Consider the following 20,012-nt stretch of genomic DNA (forward strand, 5'->3'; position numbering starts at 1 on the left):
GCACATACTGGATGGTGATTTGCCCTTTTGTGAATCATTTTGTGTTAATCTTGATTTAAACCAGTCACTGCTCTGTAACCTTCAATCACAGAAAATCTCCAACCAGACATGCCAAGGTGATCTCTGTATGAGTATTTTATTGTGCTCCTGTTAACAGACTCCGTAGGATTTTATAAAGACAAACGTCACTGGGCAGGTAAACGGTGACCACAAAGCACAGGATTGAGAACTGGATCCCAGGACAGGTGGCGGGAGCGTTTCGTGCCGCCGCCAGGTGGAGCCAGGAGCCCCAGTGCCCGGCAGCGCGGCTTGGCGACAGCGGGCCCGAACCGACTACATTTCCCAGGCTCCCTCGCTGCACACGGCCCGCCCCCTCGCCGCCGGGCCGCGCCCCTTCGTGCCCGCCCACTTCCCAGCCGCCCCGTGCGGCCGGGCATGCCCAGTGCGGGCTCAGTGGCCCCGGCCCTGGGAGCTCCCCGGCGGAGCGGACGCCGGGCGCGGAGGAGCCGAGCGGCCGGCGGCGGGCGAGGGACCGGGCCGAGCCGCGGCGGCCGGGGTGCGGGGTAGGTGCCGGTTCTTCGGCGCGGGCCTGAGAGGCCCGTGCAGCCCATTCTAGGAGGCCGGGGCCGTGAGGGCAGGCCCGGCTCCGACGCGGGTGCGGGAGGGGAGCCCGGCGGGCAGGAGCTGGCGGCAGCGGGCAGAGTCGGGGCGCAGGATCCAGCGCAGGTGAGACGCGGCCGCAGGTGCTGCGCGGGCGGCTTGAGCCGTCGGTGCGGCTGGAGGTGAGCGTGGTCCGCACCTCATGGACGACTGTGGCTGGGGCGGGAGACCGGCTTTCCGCCGAATTGCCTCGGAGCTGCGGCCGGGAGGAGGCGGGTGGCCGGTGGCGCCCCGGGAGGAGCGAGCACGTTTCCCTCCTGTGTACCTGGGCTGGGGTATGCCAGGTTCCTGCTTTCCGGGACTCGGGTTCAGTGGCTTGAAGATGAGGGTGCATTGCTGTGCCCCGGTAGATGCTTGACATGTTCTAATGACTGTCAGGAATGTAGTGGCCCGCTCTCGTTCAAGGTTTCCCAGAGGTGGTTTGTCGGTGGAGTGCTCGAGTTAAACAGAAATCGTCACAGCAAAGCTCAAGTAGAAAGTCCCGACGGAGCTTTCCAACACCAGTTCGCTTGCTGTAACTTTTTATAAATCCTAATTATTTCATCCGAAAGGCAGGCAGAGACGCATCTTCTTTCTGTCCTTTGGTTTACTCCCCAAATGCTGGCGACAGCCAGGGCTGGGCCAGCCTAAAGCCAGGAGCTAGGAATTCAATCTGAGACTCTGGCATGGGTGGCCCTGGCCCCCATTACTTGAGGCCAGGACTCCAGGATGAACATAAGCAGTAAGCTGGAACCGGAAGCAGAGCCAGAACTCAACCCCAGGGCACGCCGACATGGGATGCAGGTGTCCCCAGTGGCGTCCTGACTGTTGTGGCAAACTTTAGGCCCAGTCGTTCTAACTGTGAGCGAGTCATTTAACCTCCAAGACTTGTATCCTCCACCTGTGAAAGTGCCGTGAGCCAGAGGCATCTTAGTCCCAACCAGCTCAGCTGTAAGATTCCCTGTGTCATTGGGACTGTGAGGGTCTCAAGTGGTGACAGGCTGTTTTTCTTCATAGTCCAGCTGTTTGTCAGATGTATTCCTCATACATCCCTGGAGGCGGGAAGTTAGGATCTCAGCCTAAAGTTGAAGTGACTGATTATCCTTCAAAGGCCACTGCTGGTTAGTGGCAAGAGCCAGGTATTAACTGGCCAAGGTTCAAACAAAGCAAATGAATCAGACTGGGGCAGACAGAAACTAGGACTAGGTTCAGCTTCGCCTCAGTGCCCTGAGAGAAATCCTGCCTGATTAATAGGCTTTCTTGTTACTGTTATTGTTATTGTTATTGTTATTGTATTTATTTGAAAGAGTTACAGAGAGATGTAGAGCCAGAAAGATAGAGAAGTCTTCCATCTGCTGGTTCATGCCTCAAATGGTTGCAATGGCCAGAGCTGAGCTGATCTGAAGCCAGGAGTTTTTTCCGGGTCTCCCACATGGGTGCAGGGACCCAAGCACTTGGGCCATCTTCTACTGCTATGTCAGGCCATTAGCAGAGAGCTGGATCGGAAGAGGAGCAGCCAGGACTTGAACCTGCACCCATGTGCAGTGCCTGCACTGCAGGTCAGGGCTTTACCCTGCTATGCCACAGCGCTGGCCCCCTAATGGACTTTCTTATACCTCAGACCAGCTTGTTCTTCAGTGGGATTATGTTGTACAGATTCTAAGTCTAAGTTTTTATTTTCATTCTTTTCCATGTTATAGTTTTTTAGTACTCTTAATTTTATTAAAAATGATTTTTAAAATTAAAATTAATTTGAAAGAGTTAGGAGTAAAGTTTGTTTTTTTTTTTTTTTTTTTTTTTTGATAAGCAGAGTTACAGAAAGAAAGAGACTGAGCGAGCTCTTCCATCTACTGGTTCCCTCCCCAAATGATCTCAGTGTTCAGGGCTGGGCCAGGCTGAAGCCAGGAACCAGAAGCTTCTTCTGGGTCTCCCACACGGGTGCAGGGCCCCAAGCACTTGGGCCATCCTCCACTGCTTTCCCAGGCACATTAACAGGCAGCTGGATCAGAAGTGGAGCAGCCAGGGCATGAACCAGCACCCAAATGGGATGCTAGCATTGTGGGAGGTGGCTTTACCCGCTGCACCACAATGCCAGCCCCCCAACCCCAAGTACTCTTAATTTATAAGTGAGCCTGTGACTGGTTACGAGGAAGGATCCACAGTTATTTTTACAAAGTAGTGTCTTGCCCATCAGCATTGAGCTTTACTGTTCCCCTGGCATGTGCTTGCATGACTGGAACTCGGAAGTGTTTGTTTTGTGGAGGGAGGAGCCGGGGTACTTCTTATCCTAGATTCTTTACCTGAACTGAGAGCATCTGTTAGGATTTGACCTAAGGAGCAGAAGATGCCAAGGGTGTTGTGCAAGTAGCTTTCCTGCTACTGCAGTCCCTGCTCTTCCAGTTCTGAGTGACCTCGGTCTAGCTGCATCAGTGAGTGCAGTTGGTGAAATGGTTAAAGGTCAGGGAAAGTGTGTTTATGCTTTGAAACTTATACAAGCTGATGTGTGTGACATTCTGTTATTAATGTCATGCCTCTTAATACCTCTTAAATTGAGAATACTGTATTTACTGGTTTAGTGGGAATTGAAAACTATAGAATCACAAATCCTTCTTTTACAATGTTTTTAACTTTATTTTTTTATTTATTTTTTCAGGTAGAGTTATAGACAGTGAGAGAGACAGACAGAGAGAAAGGTCTTCCTTCCATTGGTTCACTCCCCAAATGGCTGCTACAGCCAGCGCTGCACCGGTTTGAAGCCAGAAACCAGGTGCTTCCTCCCCGTCTCCCATGTGGATGCAGGGGCCCAAGCACTTGGGCCATCCTCCACTGTCTTCCCGGGCCACAGCAGAGAGCTGGATCAGAGGTGGAGCAGCTGGGACAGAACCAGCACCCCAACCAGGACTAGAACCCGGGGTACTGGTGCCGCAGGTGGAGGATTAGCCTAGTGAGCCACGGCACCAGCCGGCCCTATTTATTTTTAAATATAACTTTTTAAAAAAGACTCATTTATTTACTTGAAAGCCAGAGTTACAGAGAGAGGAGAGGCAGAGAGAGAGAGAGAATCTTCCACCTACTGGTTCACTCTCCAAATGATCACAATAGCCAGGGCTGGGCCAGACCGAAGCCAGGGGCTTTATCCCACAGGGTGGGGCTCCCACCTGGGTGCAGGGGCCATGGACTTGAGCCGTCTTCTGCTCTTTCGCAGGTGCAGTAGCTGGGGCTGGATGGTAAGTGGAGCATCTGTGCTGCTATCTTAGATGCACACAGCTTAACATGCTATGCCACAATGCTGGCCCCAGTTTTATTAATTTATTAATTTGAAGGAGTTATGTCTAGAGCGAGATCTGCCATTTGCTGGTTCACTCCTCAGGTGGTTGCAATGGCAGGGGCTGTGCCAGGCTGAAGCCAGGAGCCAGGAATTTTCTTGTGGGTCTTCCAAGTGGATGCACAGACCATCTTCCACTGCTTTTCCCAGGCCATTATCAGGGACTGGAAGTGGAACAGCCGAGATTCGAACGTTTGCCCTTATGGGATGCTGGCATTGCAGGCGGCAGCTTTACCCACTATGCCATAACCCTGGCCCCTTAATTTTACTTTTTATAATTTTTATTTATTTGAAAGGGAGAGGGAGAGATCTCCGGTCCACTGGTGTACTCCATGAATGCCCACAACAGCTGGGGCTGTGTAGGCCAGGTGGAACCCAAGTGGCTTGTACTCATCCTCATCTCCCACATGGATGGCCAGGATCTTTGTGCTTGAGCCATCACCTGCTGCCCCAGGGTGTGCATTAGCAGGAAGCTGGGTAGGAAACAAAGGAACCAGAACTTGTACTAGGCACTCTGCTGTGGGATGTGGGTGTCCCAAGCAGCCTCTTAACTGCTGCTCCAAATGCTGCCTCTTGACCTAGTTTGAAATCTGTTTCTTGCATACTTGTTAAAAATTATACATATGTATATATTTAAAATTAGAAAACAGGAAGACCTGTTTAGAGGTCTTGGTTGGTGATTTTATGTCACACCTTAAACTTCCCTGTGTGCTGGAGGGCTCTGTGTTGGACTGAAGTGCCTATTTAGGAAATTTTGTAAGAACTTCTGTCTTGGGCTTGCATTTTCATTCAAGCATTGGAGTGTATACAGCAAGCACAAAAATTGCTTCAGAAGAAACTTTGATGTCATCAAGCTTTTCATCTCTAAAAGTGCTTAGAAAGTGTAGCAGAGAGGCTGGTGCTCTGGGATTGCAGGTAAAGCTGCCACCCTGCAGTGCCGACATTCCAAATGGGCACCCACTGGAGTCCCAGCTGCTCCACCTCCGACCCAGCTCTCTGTTACGGCCTGGGAGAGCAGCAGAGGATGACACAAGTCCTTGGGCCCCTGCACCCATGTAGGAGACCTGGAGGAAGCCCCTTGCTCCTGGCTTTGGATTTGCCCAGCTCTGGCCGTTGCGGCCATTTGGGGAATGAACCGGCAAATGGAAGATATTTTCTCTCTCTCTATCTCTCTTTCTCCACCTGTTTTTCTCTCTCTAACTTTGCCTTTCAAATGAATACATAAATCTTTAAAAAAAACTATAGCAGAGATTGTTAGGTGTATGGAGGTACAAAGGAGACTATTGGTCTGAGAGCGTATTTTCCCCATGCAAAAGTGAAAGAGAAGTTAGTGATTAACAGAAAATATGGATTTTAGGTTTCAGTGGTTCCAGGGACACCTGAGTTCACTGCTAGTGCTGGAGTGTGCTGCTGTTCTGTTAGAACACAGTATGTGGGCTCATCACGTAGAAATGGGCGTGCAGTAACTGCTTTGAGATAAGTGTTTTTTCTCATGTGTTCTCTATTTTCCAGGCCCTTCATGATGAGAGATTTGGGGGCATTTCTCTCTCCTCTGTGTAGTCGATAGATTGGGTAGTGAAGAGATGGCCGACAGTGTCAAAACCTTTCTCCAGGACCTTGCCAGGGTGAGTACCTCTTGTTCATCTCTTGACCATGTTTTTCACTAGGTAATGCTTTAGGTGTTTTTGGAATTTTTTAAAAGACCTTTTTATTTGAAAGGCAGAGGGACAGAGAGGTTTCTTCCATCACCAGTCGTGGCTGGCAAGGCTAGGAGTCAGGACCCCATCTTGGACTCCCGTTTGAGTGGCAGGGACCCAAGTTCTGGGCCATCTTCCCCTGCTTTTCCAGACACATTAGCAGGAATGCTGAATTGAAAGCAGAGCAGGGTCCGGCGCTGTGGCGAAGTGGGTAAAGCTGCTGCCTGCAGTGCTGGCATCCTATATGGGTGCCGGTTCAACTCCCGGCTGCTCCACTTCTGATCCAGCTCTCTGCTATGGCCTAGGAAAGCAGTAGAAGATGGCCCAAGTCCTTGGGCCCCTGCACCTGCGTGGGAGATCCAGACGAAGCTCCTGGCTCCTGGCTTTTGATCGGCGCAGCTCCGGCCATTGTGGCCAATTGGGGAGTGAACCAGCAGATGAAGGAGACCCCTCCTCCCCACCCCTCGCCTCTCCTCCTCTGACTGTGTAACTCTGGCTTTTAAATAAATAAATAATTCTTTAAAAAAATTTCAGAAAGGAAAGAAAGCAGAGCAGCCAGGACTTGAATAGGTACTCAGTGCTACAACACAACATTGGCTCCTCTTAGGGAGTTTTTATCATTTCTGTTGGATCCTTCACAAGTAGGTTTTCATTCTAGTCTGCACTACTCAAGCAATAGGTATTTGCATTTTTCAAAAAAAGATTTTTTTTTTTCTGACAGGCAGAGTTAGAGACAGAAAGGTCTTCCTTTTCTGTTGGTTCACCCCCCAGATGGCCATTATGGCCGGCGCGCTGCACTTATCCAAAGCCAGGAGCCAGGTACTTCCTTCTGGTCTCCAATGCGGGTGCAGGGCCCAAGCACTTGGGCCATCCTCCACTGCACTCCTGGGCCACAGCAGAAAGCTGGATTGGAAGAGGAGCAACTGGGACAGAATCTGGCGCCCCAACTGGGACTAGAACCCGGGGTGCCGGCACCGCAGGCAGGGGATTAGCCAAGTGAGCCATGGCGCCGGCCGATTCATTTATTTTTTAAAGCAGAGTTACAGAGAGAGGGAGAGACCAAGTGAGAGATCTTCAATCTGCTGGTTCACTCCCCAAATGATCACAACAGTCAGGTCTGGGCCAAGCCAAAGCCAGGAGCTTCTTCCAAGTTACCCACGAGGGTGCTGGGGGCTCAAATACTTGGGTCATCTGCTGCTGCTTTCCCAGGCACAGTAGCAGGGAGCTGGATCAGAAGTGGAGCAACCAGTACTCAAATTGGTTCCAGTATAAAATGCCTGTGTCAACAGTTTTACCCATTATGCCACCAACACTGGCCCCAACTTTATTTTTAGGGAAAGATGTTGGATTTGGTTTTTAAGCTTATACGTTGGATTTGGTTTTTAAGCTTTTATTTTTTTATCTTGTTAGGATTAAAATCTTCCATCTGCTAGTTTATTCCTCAGATACTGACAGCAGCTGGGACTGGGGCTGGCTGAAGCTAGGAACCTAGAACTCAATCCAGGTCTCCCACATGGATAGCGGTGACCTAGCTGCTGGAGCCATCACCTGCTGTCTCCCAGGGTGTGCGTTAGTGGGAAACTGGAACCAGGGGCAGAGCTGGACTTGAAGCCAGGCACTCCAGTATGGCATGAGGACATCCCATTGTTTTATCACTTAACCACTGCTCCAGACACCTGCCCCGTTATTTTTATCTGTGAAGAAGCTTGGAGACTGTCTAGTTTCTCTGGTATTAGAACTTTGGTTAGCTTGTGTTCAGAGGATTGGGTTTTGTTTCAAGATTTATTTGAAAGCAGAGCAACACAGAGATAGGTTGATCTTCCATCTACTGGTTTACTCTCCAGATGGCTGCAGTGGTTTCATAGTATTGATGGGTGTGGTGGAATTAGAAAACTACTGTTTTTAAGCCATGTTGGTCAAGGTTGGTTTGGGATGGTAAACTTGGGGCTGGGATGGGGATGGTGTCTTGGTGAGCAGGGCATTTGTGTAGTCTCAGAAATGTCTCCCCATGGATTGTTTATTAGTTGCCAGAGGAAAAATTTGCATCATACAGTGGAGAAACTGGGAAATATCTTGACTGTATGTAAAATGGTCAGCCAGCCATCAGGTACCTCCTGTGACTGAGCCTTGTGGGCACACCTTCACATCTGTGAAATGCCTGCCGAAAGTGCTTAGCCCAGACCTAATCGTGAGGAAGCAAACTCAAGTTGAGGGAATTCCCTAAAATAATTGGCCTGTATTCTTCAGAAGAAAAGCAAAGACTAAGGAGCTTTTACGGTTAATGGAGACTGAAGAGATGCCAGAACTAAATGCAATGTGGTTCTGGACTGAGTTTTTCAGGGGTGAAATGCTGTAGAGAGTGTTACTGGGACAAATGGAGAAATTAGAATATGGAGCAGGTTAAGTATTTCTGTATTAAATTTCTTAAAAATTATCTTATGGTTATATAAAATATTATTCTTGGGAAATGTCCTGAAAGGGCCAGCATTGTGGCACAGTGGATTAATCCTCTGCTTGTGACCCCAGCATCCTGTATCATGGGGTCAGTTCTAGCGTCCGGTCTGCAGTGCTTCCAGTCCAGCTTCTTGGAAATGCTCTTGAGAGGAAGACAAAGTACTTGGGTCTCTGCCACCCACCTGGGAGACATGGATGGAGTTCCTGTCTCCTGGCTCAGCTGTGGCTGTTGAGGCCATTTGGGGAGTAAACCAGTGGATGAAAAAATGTGTGTGTGTGTTTATCTGTCACTCTGCCTTTCAGAAAAATAAATACATCTCAATACACAGGAGAATTTAAAAAAAAGAAGGATCAAGGTACAGTAGCAACTGATTGTCCAGTAATTCAGAAACTGTGTGTGTGTGTTTATAGAGAGGGAGAGAAAGATTGACTTACAAGTAATATGGCAAAATGTTAGACTGGTGAATCTGACAAGGTATTTGGAAGTTCTACATTATTCTTGCAACTGTTTTGTAAGTTGGGAATTATTTCAAAATTTAAAAAAAATAAAGGTCCTTTAAAACCTGTAGAACAATAACTACAATGGTTTCTACTATTTCACTTCTTTCTCTTTTAATTTGAGAGCTCCTTTGAGTCAGTCTTTTTTACCTTTTTAAATGTTCTTTGGTGGGAGGGGTAAAGGTTGTTTTTTTTGGTTTGTTTGTTTGTTTTTTAAAGGCAAGGTTGCAAAGAGAGGCATAGCCTGAGATCTTTCACCCGACGATTGACTCCCCAAATGACCACAACAGTTGAGGCTGGGTCAAGCTGAAAGCAGCCTGGAACTCCATCCAGGTCTCCTTACTGGGTGGCAGGGATCCAGGCACTCCGGCCATCTTCCACTGCTCTTCCGGGTGCATTAGCAGGGAGTTGGGTCAGAGGTGGGGCATCTGGGACTCATATGGGATGCAGGTGTTGCAGGTGGTAGCTTAATCTAGCGTACCACAATGTTGGCGCCTTTTATTTCATTTTTTGTAGCTTTGAAAAGGCATCTTCTCTATCATCTTGCTTCTTTAAAAATAATGTCCTTGTCTATAGGGTATCAAAGACTCCATCTGGGGTATCTGTACCATCTCCAAGCTAGATGCTCGAATCCAGCAAAAGAGAGAAGAGCAGCGTCGAAGAAGGGCAAGCAGTGTCCTGGCACAGAGGAGAGCCCAGAGTATAGAACGGAAGCAAGAGAGGTAAGGAGAGTTGGCTGCTGCCAGGAAGGATCCCAGCGCCACTGTGGGAAGTGACTGGATGCTCATTGTGGAATAAAGCCCCATGTCGTGACTCAGAGCTTCACTATACCCATTTTGTCTCTGTACTTCCTCCCAAATCAGTTTACAGGTGGTTTTTCTCTCCCAACACATTCACTTAAATGGGTGTCTAGCAGTAATCCTTGTTTAAGTGATAATTTTTCAGATGTCACGATGTTGAAGAGAAAGTTAGAATGGTAAATAGAGAACCACAGCAAAATTATTTGGTTTGATGGATACTTCTACGGGTGCCCTAACCCAAGACTTCTTCCTTGAATCCTCCCCAGCCTTCGATTTCAGAAAATCATGTAGTGTTTTTCAGAAAAACTGGTTCATCAGACATATCTTCAGTCATCTCTCTTTGACTGATATTAGAACATTGGGAGAATGTTAGCTGCTGAAAAATAAACCAGGAGAAGGTGTAAAGTGGAGAGCTATTGAATGACGGTTGGAAATAATCTGTCTGTATGCCTTGTAAGATAAAGTATATGTGGTCTTTTCTAGTGAGCCACGTATTGTTAGTAGAATTTTCCAGTGTTGTGCTTGGAATGGCGGAGTGTTCTGGGTATGTACTTTTTCTTCAAATTCCATATGCCTTATAAGCATTTTTAGGTTGTTGCTAGGTTAATTGTTTTCGACTTTTCTTGAAACAGTAAGAAAAATAGCTTTTAGCTATTTGTCAGTGCAGTAACTCAGGATTCTATGCACCTGCAATGATTTTATTCCTATGTATGAGAAAATACTTCTATGTAACAGGCATCAGAGATAGCCCTGAATATATACTTTTGTGTTTTCTAATGAGTCATTTAGAAGTTTTAGTAATATTGCAGATGGCAGTTTTTCTTGGCACTGTCTAGACATTTTGGCTAAGAGCAGCTATTGGGATCAGAGGGCAAGGCAGATATGCCTGAATTAGAGTAGGCTTCTTCCTGCTTCTCATGGTGATTGATTAGACTTGATTGCTGTTGAAACCAAAAGCAGACAAGCTTGCCTTTTGTTAACTGGGAATACAAGCTTAAGAGACATTCGGGTACTTCAAAGAAAAAGTAGTTAATTATTTTTTACTTGGTATCTAGTGTCATTCAAATCATTGTTTTTAAAGATTTTAATTATTTGAAAGAGATACAGAAAGAGAGGAAGGGGAGAGAGGGATTTTTCTTTCCACTGGTTTGCTCCCAAAATGGCTGCAATGGCTGGGGCTGAGCCAGGTCTCTGGAACTCCGTCTGGGTCTTCTGTGTGGGTGCAAGGGCCCAAACCGGTGTTCATATGGGATACCAGCACTGCAGGCAGTGGCTTAACCCACTGTGCCACAACACTGGCCCTTCAACTTATCTTTTTTTCTTTTATAAAGATTTATTCATTTATTTGAAAGAGTTATAGAGGGAGAGACAAAGAAATCTTTGATCTGCTGATTCACTCCCCAAATGACTGCAATGGCCAGAGCTGGGCCTGGCTTAAGGCAGGAGCCTGGAACTCCATCCGGGTCTCCCACAGGGGCCTAAAGACCTGGACTATGTTCTACTGCTTTCCCAGGCACTTTAGCAGGGAGCTGGATCAGAAGTGGAGCAACTGGGACTTGAACTGGCATCATTGCAAGTGGCAGCTTTAACCCACTACACCATGGTGCTGGCTCCTCTTCACTTCAGTGTAAACTTAACATTTCACCATGGGACCGGCGCTGTGGTGCAGCGGGGTAACGCCAAGGCCTGAAGCGCCGGCATCCCATATGGGCGCCGGTTTGAGACCCGGCTGCTCCACTTCCTGTCCAGCTCTCTGCTATGGCCTGGGATAGCAGTGGAAGATGGCCCAAGTCCTTGGGTCCCTGCACCTGCGTGGGAGACCCTGAAGAAGCTCCTGGCTTCGGATCAGCGCAGCTCCAGCTGTTGCGGCCATCTGGGGAGTGAACCAGTAGATGGAAGAGCTTTCTCTCTGTCTCTGCCTCTCTCTGTAATTCTTTCAAATAAAATAAATCTTTAAAAAATTTCATCAGTGGTTTCAGGTGTTAGCTTTAATTTTTAATTAATAAATGTTTCAAGGTACTTAGTAGATGCTTGTATTGTGCCTGAATACTATTGCATATGTTGTTCTATGTCCCCCAGAGTTTCATTGTTATATAGGCAGAATCAGGCTATTTCTCAAGTGAAAGTAGAAATGGGTCTAATTTTGGTGCTTATTCTGCACTTCTGATTAGTAACAGGCCCCTCCATCAGGAAAATAATGACTTTGAAATTTAAAACCCTTGTTTTAAAGAAGGGCTTTTGATGTTTACTGTATTGCTTCTCTCCTTTAGTTCAGTCTCCTCTTGTTTTATCGAGTGTTTATTCCTGTGCTTCAGTCAGTAACAGCCCGCATCATTGGTAAGTGTATATCTTGCTTCCTTGCTTCTGCTGGGGATGGAGGTGGGAGGTATTGAACACTTCCTGTGTGCCAAGAGCTTTAGATCTTTCTTTTTTAAGATTTATTTATTTTTATTTATTTGAAAGGCTGAGTTACAGAAAAGCAAGGGAAGGATAGAGATCTTCTCTCCACTGGTTCACTCCCCAAATAACACAACAGCCAGAGCTGGGCCAGGCCAAAGCCAGGAGGTTCATCCGGATGTTCTGCATGGGTGCTGGCTTCGGCCTGGCCCAGCCCCAGCCACTGTGGCTATTTAGGGAATGAACCAGTGAGTGGAAGATGTTCTTCTCTCTGTAGCTCTGCTATTCAAATAAATAAAAAATAAATCTTTTAAAAAAAAAAAAAAAAAAAAAAAACAGACTGAGCTGGGTGTAGTGATGTGTTAGCACAAAACAGAAAGAAGAGTGGGGAAAGAAAGAATAGTCACAAACCAGGGCTTCATGTCAGGTCTTCCGGTTTTCCATTTCTCCACTTAAGAAGTCTTCCCCTTTCTCAGGTGACCCATCCCTGCATGGAGATGTTTGGTCATGGCTGGAATTCTTCCTCACATCCATTTTCAGTGCTCTTTGGGTGCTCCCCCTGTTTGTGCTCAGCAAAGTTGTGAATGCCATCTGGTTTCAGGTAGGTCCAGGGCAGAATGGGGAGTGGGTCCTACAGCGTGATGGGGTGACAGGTGACAGGCTTCAGCCTGTGTAGGGACCTGTTTCCCAGCCTTTACCTTTATGGCCATGCAGCCAGTGGGTGACCATTGTGCGTTTATAAAATGGAAGAATTGTCTCAAGTCACTGAAGCTTCTCATTGCCTGGGGACTTTTCTTACCTAGCATTTCTAGTGGCCGAGTAGTGGCTTTAGCTTTGGGGACGGATGTCAGAGTCATTTAATTTGTGTTCTGGTGTGCTGCTTTCTCTGTTACAGGATATAGCTGACCTGGCATTTGAGGTATCAGGGAGGAAGCCTCACCCCTTCCCTAGTGTGAGCAAAATCATTGCGGACATGCTCTTCAACCTTTTGCTGCAGGCTCTTTTCCTCATCCAGGTGAGACGGGTCTCCTGGGCACACGGACAGGTTAAAAGGAAGCTTCACTAAAGGGAGCTTCATAAAGACAGGATTTGACATTTGTACTGGTGTATATATATGCTTTCTAAAAGGTAATGATTTTTAAATAAATTTCTCAGAGAACAGCTTGGGAAGTTACAGATCATAAAATTATAAGAAACATGAATTTAACTGCTCCTCTCAGCTATCTCGGGTATTTTCATTCTCCTGCTATTCAGAAATATGACAGGGGATAATATTAGGTTTCTGGAGTTTTAGAATTAAGATTTGCCGTGTTTGTTCTTCAGGGGATGTTTGTGAGTCTCTTTCCCATCCATCTTGTCGGTCAGCTGGTTAGTCTCCTGCATATGTCCCTTCTCTACTCCCTGTACTGCTTTGAATATCGTTGGTTCAATAAAGGTAAGTCCATCAAAAGAACCCCAGAAACTTAGAGGCCCATGTTGGAAATGCTACTGCTAAGTGGATTTAAACCAGTCAGTACTTAACACCCTTGGCAAACCATCTTGGGAAGAAGGTAGCCTCATTTAGCTTAGTGGGTTTAACTGTTAACTTTGAATCTGGGAGAGGTGGCAACATAGCATTATTCTTTTGGTACTTAATATGATGTAGCTCCAACTGGACCACAAGATGACATAAATGAGCATAAGGTTTTTCCTGTGTTAGAGAAATTAAGTTGACAACAATGCATTCAGATTCTTTTGGGTATTATTTAAAAAGACCTTGGCATGTGTGTCTGGTGAGTGTGGTTAAATGAAGGTAACTGATTTGTACAGGATGCAGCCTTATTTGATGTTCTCCTTTATTCCAGACTAGTCTTGACAAAGGAACAAAGGATGCTGGTGCTGAAGTCCTTTTTTTAAAAAAATAATTTTTTTTTATTTATTTGAAAGGCAGAGTGAAAGAGATCTTCCATCCACCATTTCACTCCCCAAAATGGCTGCAATGGCCAGGGCTGTACTAGGCCAACCAGGAGCCTAGAGTTCTTGTGGGTCTCCCACGTGGATGAAGGGGTCCAAGTACTTAGACCATCTTTTGCTGCTTTCCCAGGCACATTAGCAGGGAGCTGGATCAGAAATGGAGCAGCCAGGTCTCGAACTGGCGCCCATATGGGATACTGGCATTGCAGGGGAGGCTTAACCTAGGCCACAACACCAGCTCTGGTACTGAAGTCCTAATTCACTTAGCCTGTCAGCCTTGAAATTGTGATTATTGTAAAACTTTTGTGCACAAGCTTTATATCAGATTTGCACAATGCTAATTTATATGCAGTAGCTGTGTTCTAAGTGGTAGATTTGTACCCAAAATTTAAGCCTTAAATAGTTTGTTGACTGTAGTTATTGAGTTACTTGACTAAAAGGAAATTGCAGTATAATTGCATTTGGCTCACTTATTTTAGGAATTGAAATGCACCAGCGGTTGTCGAATATTGAAAGGAACTGGCCTTACTACTTTGGATTTGGTTTACCCTTGGCTTTTCTCACAGCAATGCAGTCTTCGTACATTATCAGGTCAGTTGGATGGAGGGATTTGAAGTAAAGATCATTCCTGTAGTGAACACCTCCACTCACTTGGTTCTATGCTAGGCCCTCTACATCCTTTTTTATCATTAGGAGGTGTGAGATTTTTCTCCTTGACAGAGACATTTGTCAGCATTAAAATTTAGTCTGCATGCCTCCTTATCCTGTATTGTTTTGTCTGTACTGCCTCCTGGAACAGTATTAAACATCCCAGTGCTTAGAAAAATATTTTTCTCTTGAACAATGTGTTGATATATTAAGGTTTCATTAAGGTGTTTGCAGTAGAGGGAAAGGAATTTGGGGCCTCTTATCTTCTCCAAAGTCATGTGACTAATTATTTTTGTATATCCCGTTTTTATTTTTTTCTTTTCTAACAGTGGATGCCTCTTTTCCATCCTGTTTCCTTTATTCATTATCAGTGCTAATGAAGCAAAGACCCCTGGAAAAGCATAGTAAGTATAAACTAGTAGTGAGTGAAAGTTTTTCTCAGGTAAATGAATGGGGCTGTAACAGTATAACTACATCAATGGGAATTTTTTTTTTTTTTTTTTTTTTGAGCTCTTATATTGGAGGAAAGCCTGAATCTATAAAGATGGAAAAATGCCCTGGATATATCCCAAGATTTTCCCATGCATATATGCACACACTTATATTCCTAAAATTGATTATTTTAAACATTCTGAAAATTTAACAATTCAGGGGTGGGCATTTGGCGCATTAGTTAAGATGCTACTTGGGATGCCCACATCCCATATTAGAGTACCTGGGTTTGAATCTTAGATCCACTTCTTTTTTTTTTTTTTTAAGACATTTATTTATTTGAAAGAGTTACAGAGAGAGATAGATACAGAGAGGTCTTCCATCCGCTGGTTCACTCCCCAGATGGCCTCAATGGCCAGAGTTGTGCCTTTCTGAAGCCAGGAGCTAGGAGCTTCTTCCGGGTCTCCACATGGGTGCAGGAGCCCAAGGACTTGGGCCATCTTCCACCACTTTCCCAGGCTATAGCAGAGAGCTGGATCAAAAGAGGAGCAGCCAGGACTAAATCAGCGCCCATATGGGATGCCGGCGCTTCAGGCCAGGGCTTTAACCTGCTTTGCCACAGCGCCGGCCCCTAAGTCCACTTCTGATTCTAGTTTCTTCCTAGTATGCAGCCTGGGAGGCAGCAGGTGATGACTCAAGTAGTTGGGTCCCTGTCATCCATGTGGGCGATCTGGATTGGGTTTCTAGCTGCTGGCTTTGGCTTGGCCCAGCCCTAGCTCTTGGGGGCATTTGGAGAGTGAACCGGTGAATAGAAGATCTCTGTCTCTCTGCCTTTCAAATAAAAAACAATTAGAATTTACAGGGACCAGCACTGTGGCATAGCAGGTAAAGCTGCCGCTGGCAGTGCTGGCATCCCATATGGGTGCCGGTTTGAGTCAAGCTGCTCCAGTTCTGATCCAGCTCTGGTCATTGCAGTCAACTCTCGAGTGAACCAGCAGATGGAAGACCTCTCTTTCTCTCTCTGCCTCTTATTCTCTTTCTGTGTAACTCCGACTTTCAAATAAATAAATAAATCTTAAAAAAAATCAGAATTTAATAATTAAGTATAAGGCACATGTAGTTAGGCCTACTTTTGTGAGAATGAACATTTATGTAAAGATCCATTTTATTTATTTGAAAGGCAGTGTTAGAGAAAGAGATCTTTGCTCACTTACTCACCAAATGACCACAATGGCTGGGGCTGAGCCAGGCCAAAGCCAAGAGCCTGGTACTCCATCTGGTTCTACCATGCGGGTGGCAGGGTCCGAGGCACTTGGACCATCTTCTGTTGCTTCCCTGGACACAGTAGCAGGGAGCCAATGGGAAGCAGAACAGCCTGGACTGAAACCGCTGCTCTGATATGGGATGCCAACAGTGCAGCCAGCAGTTTAACCTGCTGTGCCAGTCCTGAGAACGTCCAACTTTTTTTTTTTTAAGTTTTTCTATTTATTTGAAAGGCAGAGTTACAGAGAGAGGAAAAAGAGACAGAGAGAGAGAGAGATCTTCCATCTGCTGGTTGACTCCCCAAATGGCTGCCAATTGCCAGGGTTGGGCTAGGTCAAAGCCAGGAGCCCGGAATTCTTCCAGGTCTCCCATATGGGAGCAGGGGCCCAAGCACTTCGGCCATCTTCAGCTGCTTTCCCAGGCACATTAGCAGGGAGCTGGATCAGAAGTGGAATGGCTGGGTTTGAACAGGTGCCCACATGGGATGCTGGCTTCATGGGCGGAGGTTTAACCTGCTATGCCACATGTCAGCCCTGGCCAACTTCTAAGAAAAGTAAGTGAACTATGATCTAGCCACTTGAGTTTATTGATTATGATAGTCAAGGAGTTGGCATTGTTGTGTAGCAGGTAAAGCCACCACCTGTTATGCTGGCATCCCATAAGGGCCCCTGTTTGTGACCTGCCTGCTCTACTTCTAATCCAGCTCCCTACTCAGGCCTGGAAAAAGCAGTGGAAGATGGCCCAAGTGCTTGGGCCCCTGTCACCCACATGGGAGACTTGGATGAAGCTCTTGGCTCCTGGCTTTGGCTTGGCCTAGCTCCAGCTATGTGGCCATCTAGTGAGTGAACCAGTGGATGGAAGATTCTCTCACTCTCTAACTGACTTCAAATAAATAAATTAAAAAATAAAATAAAATATTGGGCGGGCGCCGTGGCTCAATAGGCTAATCCTCCACTTGCGGCACCGGCACCCCAGGTTCTAGTCCCAGTTGGGGTGTCGGATTCTGTCCCAGTTGCTCCTCTTCCAGTCCAGCTCTCTGCTGTGGCCTGGGAGTTCAGTGGAGGATGGCCCAAGTGCTGGGCCCTGCACCTGCATGGGAGACCAGGAGGAAGAACCTGGCTCCTGGCTTCGGATCAGTGAGATGTGCCGGCTGCAGCGCGCTGGCCACAGCGGCCATTGAGGGGTGAACCAATGGCAAAAGGAAGACCTGTCTCTCTGTCTCACTGTCCACTCTGCCTGTAAAAAAATAAAATATTTTAAAATGACTTTTTAGCAAAAATTTATAACAGCTCTGTAAAAATTTTATCACTTCAAAGAAAAATTATTTATTTTGGTTAAACCAATGAAGGATACTTGTATTTAGAAATGTTAGGTCTGTTTGGGACTTTTGTACATTCCCTTTATAGCTATTACTGACATTGGCTTCCTCTCACAATTTTTGAAACCTAACCACAGATAGCATGTGATATATTCAGACATGGCTTGAAATTTGTGCCCTGGAATCGCCACAGAAAAGTACTTCTTTGGTCAGATTTAATCTTAAATATATCTTTATTTCCTGTAAAAGTCATAAAACTTTGAAACTGGTGATTCCTGTACATTCATGGCAGCAGCAGACCTTAGTACATTCTTTAGTTTCCCGTTCAGTCCGCGTGTTTAATGCTAGTACCACCTTGATTGCATTTTGTTGCCTGTCTTTCCCTTTGTAGTTTTATGTTTAATGTGGTCAGATAGGTTGCCACATAACTGAACAATACTTTTGATCTACTGGGATGCTAACCGGTTGGGTCTCCTGCCATTTAGTCTTTTCCAGTTGCGCCTGTTCTCCTTGGTGGTCTTCTTAAGCAACAGACTCTTCCACAAGACAGTCTACCTGCAGTCTGCCTTGAGCAGCTCAGCCTCTGCAGAGAAGTTCCCTTCACCACATGCATCTCCTGCCAAACTGAAGGCTACTGCAGGCCACTGAGTCACCTGCCACCAAAGGGGGTGGGAGGAGGCTGAGGCAGCTCTTTGACCACCTCCCCAACGGGGGAAGGCAGGACCCACTCTGCCAAGGGCCCTCTGCGCATGCCCTTCTCTCTGAGGAGTTGGAGTTTTTGCCTCTGGTGCACGTAAAGCGGAATCTTCTTGACACCAATGTGGGTTTTTAACACCTCCGTGAGTCTGAGAGGACCACAGGTTTTTCTGCAGCTATTTTCTAGCATTTGCCAGCCCCTGTGCCTGGACTGATTGGAATACTTTGTTTTCTCCCTGTGCCATTGGCCCTCCCACCTCTCCTTCCTGCCTTCTACCACCCTTGGATGAATGGGTTTTGTAATTCTAGCTGTTGTGTTTTGTGGATGTGTTATTTTTGTTGTTTTTCTGTGAAGCACATACATTGGATGTGGGAGGTAATGGAGAATCTTGGTTGCTCCTGGTCACTCCCTTTATAGCCATCACTGTCTTGTTTCTTGTAACTCAGGTTAGGTTTTGGTCTCTCTTGCTCCACTGCAAAAAACAAACAAACAAACAAACAAACAAATAAATAATGAGCCTGAAGAGAATGGGGACAGGAGGAGGAAAGACCTTACAGCCAGATCTGTTGGGTTTTGAGGAGTGGTTTTTTTCTTCCCCTTGAAGGGGACAAAGCTTTTTTTGCTGGTACATTTAAAGCTCCCAGCTGTGTGGGGGGGTACCAGTTCTGGACAAGTGCCACTACAACACAGGATGCTTAGAGAACCTGAACTTTTCAACTCTGGAGGGTGGAAATTTACTGTTAGCCACTGCCGGGTCTGCTGTTTCAGAGGAGTATTGGGTGCTGCAAATAGGAACTGAAGGGGTAAACTTATTAAACCCATAAAACCTGTGATTGGTTGGTGTTTTCATGTCATTTTAAGAGAAATATGTGTGTGTGGGGGGATGGGGCAGATGTCAAAACACTTGTACAATTAAAAAAGTCACAATTAAATGTGAGCTGGTTTCCCACAAAGTGTGTAATGGTTGAATTTATAAAACATGACCTTGAGAAATGTGTTCATAAAATATATGATTTTGTCTTAGACAACCTCAGTGTAGAGATTAGCCCTGAAAAATGTTCCTTGAGGAAGTTTGCACTATGATTATAATCATGTTCACATTTTCTGGAAGAGGTGGGGTTGTTTTAAAGTCTATACGTACATCTCTGTACCATGTATTCATTACGTGAGAGAAGCTCCTTCTAGATCTTTCAGTGTGCTGAACATCCCACACTGGTCAAAGGAGGAGCTAGACAGTTGCTTTAACAGAAGCTTTTACTGTGTCCGAGACAAAATAAGGAATTAAAAATATTGTTGGGAGTTACAAACCAGCTTTAAAGTTTGTATGCAATTGATGGAGAGTTTTTACAAAGTGGGCATCTTGGAAGTGATTACTGTTTCCTGATTTTTCACAGAAATTTGTGAAAGACATGATTTAATATTTTCCCCTGTGACATCTCTGGTCATTTGACAAAAATAGCATTGCACAAAACTATGTCCAGGTTGCTATAGGGGTATCTGATTAATATTTCATCAGATTGTAACTGAGAAGCAAACTGCCTTATTTAAACTTAGTATTTTAAACTGAGTTTTAAACAAGTTAGCTTAGTTAAACAGCTACTTTTTTGCTGCCTGGAACTTGTATCAACTAGAAGCATCTCAGTGTAGTTTAGAAGGATAAGGGAAGTTGAGTAGATGAAATGGCATGCCTGGCTATAGGAAGTACTTAAGTTTGGGTGATTGGGCTAATCTAGAAACTCAAGTGGACAGATTCACACATTGACTTGTGTTAACTGCTCTATTTTTTTTTTTTTTTGAAAGAGTTACAGAAAGGTAGAGAGAGAGAGAGAGAGAGAGGTCTTCCATCCTCTGGTTCACTCCCCAGATGGCCGCAATGGCTGGAGCTGGGCCA

The 20,012-nt window shown here is 45.9% G+C and overlaps 1 protein-coding gene across 10 annotated transcripts; it reads left to right on the forward strand.

The window, feature by feature from the left end:
• The first annotated feature begins 423 nt into the window (after window positions 1–423).
• On the forward strand, window positions 424–19,074 carry EI24 (EI24 autophagy associated transmembrane protein). 10 transcript variants are annotated; one of them, XM_008259712.4, is made up of 11 exons: window positions 424–563; window positions 5,477–5,589; window positions 9,190–9,335; window positions 9,897–9,957; window positions 11,684–11,750; window positions 12,287–12,411; window positions 12,706–12,825; window positions 13,134–13,245; window positions 14,243–14,354; window positions 14,741–14,815; window positions 17,910–19,074. In XM_008259712.4, the coding sequence occupies exons 2-11, from the start codon at window positions 5,548–5,550 to the stop codon at window positions 18,070–18,072; spliced, it is 1,023 nt and encodes a 340-aa protein (XP_008257934.1). In that variant the 5' UTR covers window positions 424–563; window positions 5,477–5,547; the 3' UTR covers window positions 18,073–19,074. The 10 variants fall into 10 exon arrangements, with proteins under 10 accessions (XP_008257934.1, XP_089170196.1, XP_051704206.1 ...); XM_089314070.1 differs by lacking the exon at window positions 17,910–19,074 and adding an exon at window positions 16,810–16,977; XM_051848243.3 differs by having other exon boundaries at window positions 445–782.
• The last annotated feature ends 938 nt before the right edge of the window (window positions 19,075–20,012 follow it).

This window comes from Oryctolagus cuniculus, chromosome 1 (assembly GCF_051225735.1).
Source record: "Oryctolagus cuniculus isolate XC-2025 breed Fujian yellow rabbit chromosome 1, ASM5122573v1, whole genome shotgun sequence".
In the NCBI taxonomy this organism is placed as follows: domain Eukaryota; kingdom Metazoa; phylum Chordata; class Mammalia; order Lagomorpha; family Leporidae; genus Oryctolagus; species Oryctolagus cuniculus.

What these genes read in the sequence shown, in the direction of transcription:
- EI24 (XM_008259712.4), top strand. Translation starts at nt 5,548, where the DNA reads ATGGCCGACAGTGTCAAAACCTTTCTCCAGGACCTTGCCAGG. An exon ending in GGAATGGCGGAGTGTTCTGG is followed by an intron (nt 9,958 to 11,683) that starts GTATGTACTTTT and finishes TCTCTCCTTTAG; the next exon opens with TTCAGTCTCCTCTTGTTTTA. An exon ending in AGTAACAGCCCGCATCATTG is followed by an intron (nt 11,751 to 12,286) that starts GTAAGTGTATAT and finishes CCCCTTTCTCAG; the next exon opens with GTGACCCATCCCTGCATGGA.